Source organism: Typha angustifolia, chromosome 12, assembly GCF_048772165.1.
Source record: "Typha angustifolia cultivar Huaian chromosome 12, ASM4877216v1, whole genome shotgun sequence".
NCBI classification, from domain to species: Eukaryota; Viridiplantae; Streptophyta; class Magnoliopsida; order Poales; family Typhaceae; genus Typha; species Typha angustifolia.
Genome location: NC_133250.1, coordinates 1,754,250 through 1,765,069, shown reverse-complemented (window position 1 = coordinate 1,765,069; position 10,820 = coordinate 1,754,250). Strand labels below are relative to the sequence as shown.

Genomic DNA, 10,820 nt, shown 5'->3' with positions numbered 1-10,820 from the left:
CTTTTTTTTCCCCCTATTTTAAGAACATCGCTCATCAATTTGTGAGTGTCGCTGTTTAGAATTATGTTCTCCTTCCTTGCATGATAATTGGAATCATTGGAGAAAGGATCATTTTTCTACTGGACTTAGACGAAATGGGATTCCTTCAAATGCTTTATTATGGTGATTATTATGGAAGTAACGTAATAAACACATTATTATTTTTTTCCTTTGAGAAGTGAAAGATATATATATATAGAGAGAGAGAGAGAGAGGAAGTGAAGTCTTCTTTATCCTTTGTTGCACTTTTTTAACTCATTATTATCTTAATGACAGTAATTGGATTAACCCTCAATTTTCCATAGAAAAAGAAAAATTTAGGACACGTTTAGATGGAAAATTGTGTAGAAAATGACATTATCAAAATTCTTAGGCTTTCTTTTTAAATAAGCTTAAATCAAACTGAAAACTGACCCACTTGATTAATTTAATTTTTTAGAATGCAATATAACAACTTAGCCTTGGCATATATATGTGATGGCAACTGCTGGCTTAGAATTCCACAGGATGAGCACAAAACTCTCTTTTCACGTATCTTTTACGCAAAAAAAAATACGAGCAAAATGGAAGTCAAGATAAGAGTCGTGTGCATATGTGACATAGAATTATGGGGTGGTTCAGGTCATCACCAGTCGGTGAACAGCTACCGTAGGTTGGCTGGAAAGTGACTTTCCAAATATTGTTAATGAGAAAGAGGAGGAAGTCGGATTGTGGAAGATTTGGGCAAAATTGCAGAAGACGGAAGACCTTAGATTGTGGCATCTCCATCTCATCTCCATTTCCAAATTCTTCTCCAGAAGTTGTGGTTGTTAAAAATTAAAGCTGGGAGGAAGATGAATTATGCAATGTGTGTGGCAAGATCTTTTCTATTTTATACAAAAAGTGAGAATTTAATGAGTTCCAATAAATATCAATGCCGCGAGAATTCGAACTCAATATACAACATAAGCCCCTTTAATCAACTAAGAAATTACTAAACTTTTTTCAATAAAAATCTTTGGGTTCTTTTTCTTCTTCTTTTTAATGTATATCCTTCTAAAATCACTTATATGTATATAGCATACATCTCCTAGAACACAATTAACCATTAAGATTAATTCAAACTAAATATTAAAAATTAATATCTCTAAAGAATCCAACCAAAGACCATGGGTTTTGGAAGGTATGCATACAATTATACAAGTATGAAACTTAGAAAGGTTGAAGTTTTTTTTTAAAGGTAATGAAAGTTTTCATAAATTGAATTCATTACTATATTTTGTTTGTCGGAAATGCTGTCTCACGTCTACACTATGAAAAATAATTATCAACTAACCTGATTAACACCAAGCTTTAATCTATCTTAAAGATTTGTATTGATAGTAGCAGCATAACTACCACCAATCTCTCTGCTGCATTATTTTATCTGTATCTGCTGCACATCCAAAGTGTGATTCTAACGCTAACTAGCTTTCATGGCACTCCTCATTTGGTCAATATGCTTACACAAACAAATAGCTGCGGATACGTTTTAGATTGCAAGATGCAGCATGCCACCTACAAAGTCCACATGGATCACAGGCATATTCTAGAGTACAGAACTGATACAAAGAAAATAATAAGTGTTAAAAGTTGTCTATTTGATCCTATTTTATTCCTGAGATCTTTCAGAAGATTACATTTTGCAATCAAAACTTCTCTTCTTCACACTTCTCAAGGATTACAATTTGCAGTAATTTAACAGAATAGAAGAAAAAGTATTACATTTTTGCAATCAAAGCAGCCTAGCAAACAAGCATATGGTAGGAATTTGAGTACTTTGACAATTATACTTGCATCATAAAAATTGAGCTTTCATCAGGTCATCCATTGCAATCAAAACTTCTTTTCTTTTTTCTTTTTTTTCTAAAGTAAAGGCAAGCATATTAGCATATGAAACTAAACTAATTCACATGTTGCAATACCCAACCTGCACATCCATGAAATCATAAAACAGAGGATTTTCTCCTCGCTTCTACTTGGGGCAGAGAGAAGGATGATCAATCATATGATTCCTTTGCAGAATCACATGGAAGAGGAGAAAAAGTCATAGCTTATCAGAATGAAAAATTGGACTTCGTACTATTTTACTAAGTTATTTCCTAAATAATGTAAGCTTTGGGCTTACTTTGTCTTGGGAGGGGCATTTATGACCAGAGAAATCCACAACAATGAATCAAGGTGACCATGAGTCTTTAGCTTCTCGGCACTTTGCAGTTAAGTGCACATTGCAGCCAAAACTTAAATGTAACAAAGGCCCAATGCCTAGTATCTTACATTTCATCATAAAATTAGCCAAATAGAGGAAAACTTGAAGACTAGAAGTCCCATCTTTTCTTCATACGAAACATGAAGAACGGATTCCTTATATCATCTCGAGCAACTTGGAGCATTAATTGGACTTTTGTCTTCATAGGTGATGTCTTTGCTTTGCCATCTTGATCCCCAACCTAAAATCCACAATCCATTCAGTATATACTATTTTCTCCAATATTAAAAGGCATATACAATCTACTCAACTATCTGGTTAGGCTTTTGATAGATAAAATTCCAAAACCTCCATAGCTCCTAAGTGGTAGGAAACAGATTTATATACATTGAGGCATTTAATCAAACAACAAGTATTCACAAATGTGCAAGTATAGAATTGGATCTCTTTTTCAAGTATAAAGAGACTCAGAAAGTTTGCTCCTCGTAACTTGAATACAGATTAACTATAGAGACATCATAAACCGAATTGACCAAAAATCTTAAGATTAGAATGAACCAACAATGAACAATGTATATCATGTCTTAACACAATCCTCTCATATAGCCCCAGACAGATAATAGATAAGACAATGTGGGGCCCCTTCACACCACAACAGGAATACAAAGATAAATTGGATTAAGTCATGACTTACTAAAAAAAGGCTAAGACCATGTAAGATAACCAATTAGCTCAAAAACTTAGGCTGATAGGTAATGAACCAATAATGTATATCTTGTCTTAACAAAAAAATTAGGATAATAGATATCATTGTAAGTACCCCTCTAGCTCAATTTCCCTTTGGTCAAGGACTTGGGGTTTTCATATCACTGAATAGCTAATTATGAAGTTGCAACTTCAAATGCTTCTTCAAATTTGAGTTGGATATAAGCCAACTCCATACTGTGGGATAAAATGTCAGAGAATAAAGATAGAGACTTCCTAGTGCACGAGACTCACCAATAGGGTATAAGGGAAGATGTTCACGGTCTTACCCTCATCACTAAAGATGTTTCCTTGATGATGCGCTAAAATGTGCATGTGACAATTGTACATTAACAGAAGCATGAGTACTCTAAGAATGAAGTAAGCTTTGTAATTTTGACTAATTGTAAACACATTAATCCTGGCAAAGTAAAAATGGACGAAAACAAGTTGCCATGAAATAGAATACATAGAATTGCAATATATTTATTTAAGAACACAAAACAACAATTAAGTTACAAAATGTAGAGGAAACTGAGATATAGAAGCAATCTAAAGAAAGAACAGGATAATAAGTATATACCTCTAGGCACTTGTCAAGCAAACATGATCTTATAAACTTATCATCGCCTTTTTCGAATAACAACAAATATTATATGCATAAATTGTTTTCACTTTTTATTCTAACGAGTGGCACCAAGAGAACTACTAATCATATGGTAAATATGCTGGTGTATTTCTGAAGTAAGAAAAAATAGTGCACTTTACCCAAATAGAGGCCCATCCAAGTTGCACTGTAGAATCATAACCAGCTTTGAATTTAATGTCTTTGCCAACAGTGTGCTTATAAACGGCATTCCAATTGTTAGAATCGAAGTGGTACCAGTAGCTGGAAGGGGGAAAGGACACATACATTATTATGTATGTTGCTAAAATTGTTGCCAAACATAAGAGCAGTTTATTGTTGCCAAGCATTATCATTGATATTAATCATTTCACTCAAATAAAAAAAATAAAAAAATAAAAAAACTACCATAGGCTCATAGCCAAGTCAAAGGACGTGGAGAGAAGAAAAACATGCATCCAATAAATTTTTTTTCATGGAAAACTATATCCAAAGAAAATAAAAATTGGACATATTAATAGTCAATGTGTAGGTTTCCAATACATAAATAGAATATGAAGCTTTCTAGGCATGAAATATAACACATAGTAGACACATTCAATGAATATGCTTCTAAAATGATCATGGGCGGTCATGATGTATTGCTGACCTCATCTTGTCTGAAGGACTGAAACGGCGTTTGAATCCAAAGGATGCTGCATTTGAAGGTAAAGATATACTAGGGATAAATGATAACTCATCATCCTACCATCAAATCAACAAACATCTTGTAAGAGGGAGTAAGATAAACAAATAAAGAAAGTAGGAAGACAATGACAGTAAATAGTTAACAGGAAATCACCTTATAGCAATATCTTAAATTCAGATCATTCTCCCTATATACAGCAGTGCAAACACCGTTCAGAAAATGAGATTTCACAATCCCATTTATTGATAATACTTTCTCAGCTTCCTCACTTCTCTGCTCCTCAACTGATACTTCACCAAGGGGAAAATGGAAAGTTGCTCTTGGCTGCAGAAAATTAATTCCATTATATTTGCTTCATGTGTAACATAAAATTTTTGTTGCCTTTCTTAATTTAAACATATGTAGGAAGATCATTATAAACTGATATGAAAGTAGTCATAGGACATTATTTCTCATAACATTGTGAAAGGAATATTTTGAACTGGAAGATTTAAAAGCATCTCTCTACAATCCAGCCTTCCACTCAGAATCATATGATTAAAATAATATTTTCCACATAATATTAGGAAAGTACTTGCTTAGTAGTTGAATTCTCAAGTGATTAATTTATATACTTCTCCAGGCCACGGAATAGGAAGCATTATGGAAAGTCCAGGAACCACGACCAAATCAAAAAGTAGAAGTTATTCAGCAATATCAATAGAAGGCTGCATCGACAAATGCTTTGAAATTCATGTGGAAATGTAGAATTATCAAATAAGTTGTAGCCTAGCAAAATTAGTCGTTGATAAGTATACCAAGAAAGAAAGTTACTATTTTTTCATTTCAAGACAACTTTTGTCATAGAATGATTGATAATGACCCATCATTGTATCTTAGACAACCATACTAAGCTTGCAAACCATATATATTTAAAACTGCTAATTCTTCGTTTCTGGATAACCTTTTGAGAAGACACTCTTCTCTTACTGTTTATGTGAGAACGAGTAGACTCTTTTCACTTTTAAACTTTTATGAGTTCCAGTAGACTCACCAATCCAATGGATGGGACAAAGGATGATAATTCCAACTTATATGACGGATCACCAAGCTTGGCTATCATTGATAATTCTCCTTGTTGATCCTGAGAAAATTTAAAAAAACATATATACATATATATAATGAACTCACCAAATGATTTTGAATAAATTAAAAAATAAAGTCAATCCTGAATGTAGAAACATAACTAATAAATAACTACATAATGAACTCAACAAATGCACCAATTACCAATATAACTAACCAAAACTAATTGTATGCTAATGTAATTAAAGAAATGTAATTATGTACATACTACAGCATGAAAAGAACACCTAGCAGAAAATTGAGAACTATAATAATCCAAGAAGGCATTCTTTGATGAAGTTATATGAAGTTTTTCCACATTGTACAAAGGATAGATTTGCACAGAAATCATGACACATTGATAAACAAAGTAAGAAAGAAGTGCAAGCAAATAATAATAAGAGGGGAAGTACATGCCAGAAAATGCAATTAAAAGGGTGCGTAGACATTGCAAAGTCTTGACAACATTCCCTCTTTTAAGTGAATTTCCTTAATATTGTTCACTTTAGATGCACCATGAAGTAATTCAAATTTTGAATTAGTAAAGTTTATCAAAAATTTAAAAGATCAAACCAAGGGTAGGGATTTGATTTTCTAATTCAATCCGAAATTGATCCATTTATCTTCAGTTTGTCACTTTAACAATCTCAATAGTTAAATGGATCCAACACAGTCATAATTAGATTGAGACAGGGGTCGATCCAATAATACAACCCATTGTTTAACATTAGTGGGTCTGACACAGTCCAGTATTTTTGTTTTCCTCTCCGAGGTGGAGAGGATGCAAGGCTGAGCCCGCCCCACTGAACTCTTTCTACCAGCAGTTGGCTGGGACAGTTGGTTGTGTCTTGTCCTGACAGCACTTAAAAACTTTTCTGCAGCTGGAGTCTTTCTTATAGAAAAACCAACTTTGACAAATTGATATTTCTTCTCAATAATCTTCTAGGTCAACTTGCAATTACAATGACTACTTGGAAGATCAGAAAAATCATTTAAAAAGTAAAGCAAATCCAATTTATATATTCAAATGTGAGAAGATTCAGGACGTGAATAGTAAGATCATCTCATAATGCTAAACTACCTTTCAAACATTGCAATAAATAAACTTTAACATAACTTGAGAATGGAAAATTTACTTCCTAGGGCAGCCAATTGATAAGCTCCACATGATGCTCGCTACCTAGTGCCTTCTCCAAATAATAGGCTACAGATCAAAGGCTCCATGAACAAATTGACAGAGTTTAATTTTACATTGTTAAGTTATGATCAACCTTTAAAAATTGGGGCAACTCTCAAATCAGCAAGGCTTGCCACTAAACATATAAGGCCAATAAGCAAGCAGTGGTACTATCTTACTTTCATGCCACCCAAGCATAACGATTCAGAATTTCTTTAGGTGAGAAGATAATTTTATCAAAGAAGAAAAATAACAATTATATTTGAGAACTGTTCTTTATCATAAAAAGAAAAAAACAAATAGAGGCATGAAACTCAACTACATGAAGTCAAAACCTTCATCTTAAGCATAAAAAATGGGTACAGTATAAAGTACAAAAAGGCAACTACAAAACAAAATACTATAATCATAGACACTCTGAAAAAATGAGAAATTGAAGAAAGTATCTAAAACCAGAATCCAACTTATCAGATCTAATAAAGGACTACAAGTAAATCGATCAGTACCTTATAGAACATTTTGATCTTTAGATGTAAATTTCTCATACTAACTTTTACATAATAAGAAAGCAACAAAAAATGAAAAAATGTATGAAGACTCACCTTTCTATAGTGAGATTTGAATAGGAAGAAAGGACCCAAGTGAAGGCAAGAAACTATAGACTTGTTATTTTCGTAAGTGCATGAAACAGATACACACGGTCTTGAACAGCCTATATGAAAATAATGTGGCTCTCCAATCTGACCAGTCTGAAACATGAGCTATAGAAAATAACTACATAATATTTCTCTAAGATTCAATTACAATCCCCAAAAATGCTAATAGTACTAGAGTAGTATGAAATGGATCCCCATCTGAATAGTTAAGCCAATCGAATAGACTGAAAACAACAATTGAGACATAATAGGGGACCAAAAATAGTTAAACATTGATATGAACCAAAGACTATATAAAAAGAAAATTATATATTGCATTGCAGAGTTGCTTTAAAGAGTTCAAATGTTCCGCATGTGATGAAGTCCACGTTGACCAAACAATTGAAGAGGCTAACTCAATTTCCTTAAAGAAAGAGGTATTATTGAGTCTACAAGAATCATCAAAACATCAATTGCCAACAAGAGATCATACAAAAGAAAGACTACTATATAAGATTGTCCCGTTAATTCGGTAATCTTGTGAGAACCTTACAATTTTTGGCAAAAAGAAGTTCCAGCTCATCAGAATCTCAACTTTCAGAATTGATTACCAAAATGCAGGAGAAGTAGCAGATTCAAAGATAGACAGGGAAACCAATGCCATCTAGTATCTCAAGATGATTCCGATATTTTCAAAGAAACTAACATACCTAACAATGTCATACTTTCAAGCACCCAGGAAAAGTTAACCAAAATCAAAACAATAAAGATAGAATCGTGGGAAAGAAACGGAGTGTTGCGGAAGAGCTGACCTTGACATTGTGAGAGGCTCGCACTTGCAAGAAGTTGGCGAGGTCAACTGAGCCCTTGAGGAGAGCGTTCCGATTCTCGACATCATAAAGGACGGAGAAGTGCCTGGTGAGGAACCCGAGCTCCGGGAACGCGAGGGCACCGTTGACATCGTTCTGGAAGGACAGCTTGAGCTTGGCGAGGCCATCGAAGAGTTTACACGATACCTTGTGGAAGAAGACCGAGGCCTCGCTGTCGAACTCCGACGTCAACCGGACGGGAGGACGCTTGAGTCCGACGAATCGGCCGCCGCCGGCGATATCGGAGGGGAAGGCTTGAGGAAAGGGAGAAGGAGACGGCGACAGAGGAGGAGGAGGAGAAGAAAGTGGAGGTAGAGATAGAGTTGGGAGAGGAGGAGAGTGGTTAGGGTTAGGGTTTAGAGGGTGAGCATCTGCCATGACGAAAGAGAGCAGAGGTGAGGATTGGGATTCTCGCTTATTTATGCGAGGAATTCGATTGTTCGAGGGAAGAAGAAGAAGGATAAATGGATATGCAGAAATGAGGCAGGGGTGAGACCGGATCCGAATATTAGGCAGTTACCAAATTAGATCTTGATGACCGAATTACTAATCGGATCTTAAATTGATAGTAACTTAAAACCGACCCGAATCTTAAACGGATTCGAATATAAATAAAATACCCACTGAATCTTGAATTTAACTCAATATAATATAAATAAAAATTTTCAAAAAAATTTAAGTGAATTCTTACGTACACAGAGTAATATGAGACTAGAAGAGCACCCTGTTAGTTTAGGGCTCTAAAGGTACATTTCTACTTTCCTTCGAGTTGGAGGTAGATTAATCGAAGATTTGGTAAGGTGCACTGTAGTCTTTCAATAGGGACATTTTTCATTTTTAGCACACTTTAAGCTGAATCTCCCACCTAATCAATGGTGCTTCTCTCATTCGGAGTTTTGGATTTAGTTCAACAGGTGGCCATTAGAGTATGTTTCTAAAGACTGCTTTTGCCCTCTAAGAGAGGGGGTATGTACTCTAGTTTCACTAGAGGACACTGATGCATCAAAATGGACAAAGTTTCTCAAAGCTCATGTAAATGTAGACATTGCAAAGCCATTGAACAATCCCTATCGATAGTGCTCCTCAATGGCACTAGCCAAGAAGTGCATGCTCGTTTTGAACACTTGCCCCGATACTACTTCTATGAAAGGCTTGGCCATGAGATGGCATAATGTATGCACTGTAGATATTGGAAGGCAAGGCAAAGCGTGACTTTCCCCCATGATACACCAACCTTCATGTCTCTTCAACAAAAAAAGATACTCTCTCTAGGGAGAAGAGGGAGGCAAATAGTTGCCTCGCTGCAACCTACCCGGTTAGATGGCAAATGACCTGCCATGAGGAGTTTTGTGACGCTTAATACGATTTAACCATATGGGTTGAGTTAGTCGAGTCAAGTCTATTAGAATCATTTGCTTATTGGATGCACATTTTGATTTAGAATCAATAATCTGTATATATGCCTCATTAATGCAAGTTGGCGCTGGCCCATTGTACTCTAACTCCTATAAATAAGAGTGCAAGGTCTAGTATTTGCTTTATGAAATGAAAATTGAGATTTAGCTTTTATAGCTCTTTTATTCGTAACTATAAAATTATTTTTATTTTTCTAGGAGTAGATCTTAACCATAAAAATCCTATCAAGATATCAAATCCTAATTCACACCTTTTCTTATGAGCCACTTTACTCTATGATGTTCTCCACCAACCTTAGTCATCCACCACTATTCGACGATCGCCACAATATCAGGTAAATCGTTTCAACCTTTATCCTAACCTTCCATCACCTTTTTAGCCATGACTTTTTATTCCAATCTCCAAATCTACTTAAATCAAGAGCCAAAAGAACCCTAACACAAAGATACTCCTCGCCAAGTTTTAGATAGAGATTAGCTGACTTAGGCAAAGTTCATAACAATAGTAAAATTTGGCTCTAATCTAATAAGATAATATGTCGAATAGGGTTGTTGATGATGTTAGATCTCATAGATGTGTTAAGACATTCACTAATGGGACCACATTCCATTACTACAATGTTGTCTTATACTCCATATGTCCAAAGCAAAAAAATATTTAACTCAATCTTCTATGACCAACGACCCCTATTGGGAGGCTAGGGTAGTTGTCACCATGAATGGCATTAATGATGATTTAGAAATTGTCATTAAACCTATTGGTATAAGCAATGAATTGATTTAGTTAGGTATTAAAAACTAAGCCCCACTTATAGAAAGGACAAACTAAGGCCCTTAGGAGATCCTACCCTGTTGGTGGTCGTTGGCTTACATATTAAGGAAAGGTTAATAAGTTTTATTGTCCGATGCAAAGCTGTCCTAAACTCATCACCCTCCACGTACCCTATGCAAGTTTATACAACTTCTCTCATATCAGCCAAGCCATGCAAACAGCAAAATTTAGTCTAAACGGCTGAGGTTTCCAACAAGCACCCAACTCTCATATAAAGAGGAAGGTTTTGCCTCTCATGCCTCTACATGCCAAATGTACTTCCTCGACTTTCCATCTTGGTTGAGTTATGCTATGAAAATGCTAGACTTATTACTAGTGATGAGTGTGTCCTCGTCATACAGTAAGTAAGAAATGTCTTGGCCTGGAATTGTCGAGGACAATAAGGGTTCTTGATAATTTGTAATCTCTCATATATCCTCCAAATGCTCATGTTTTTTTGTCCTCTCTTTAAAACTAGGTGTGGTC

General features: G+C 35.1%; 1 protein-coding gene across 2 annotated transcripts; it reads right to left on the bottom strand.

Annotated features, from left to right (window-relative positions):
- Positions 1–1,943: 1,943 nt before the first annotated feature.
- On the bottom strand, positions 1,944–8,585 carry LOC140772333 (outer envelope pore protein 37, chloroplastic). Of its 2 annotated transcripts, XM_073114355.1 has the most exons (7): positions 8,052–8,585; positions 7,207–7,353; positions 5,357–5,446; positions 4,477–4,647; positions 4,285–4,379; positions 3,779–3,899; positions 1,944–2,507 (listed from the first exon to the last, which is right to left on the bottom strand). In XM_073114355.1, exons 1-7 carry the CDS (start codon positions 8,484–8,486, stop codon positions 2,376–2,378), a joined length of 1,191 nt encoding a protein of 396 aa, XP_072970456.1. In that variant the 5' UTR covers positions 8,487–8,585; the 3' UTR covers positions 1,944–2,375. The 2 variants fall into 2 exon arrangements, with proteins under 2 accessions (XP_072970456.1, XP_072970457.1); XM_073114356.1 differs by lacking the exon at positions 7,207–7,353 and having other exon boundaries at positions 8,052–8,581.
- Positions 8,586–10,820: the final 2,235 nt, after the last annotated feature.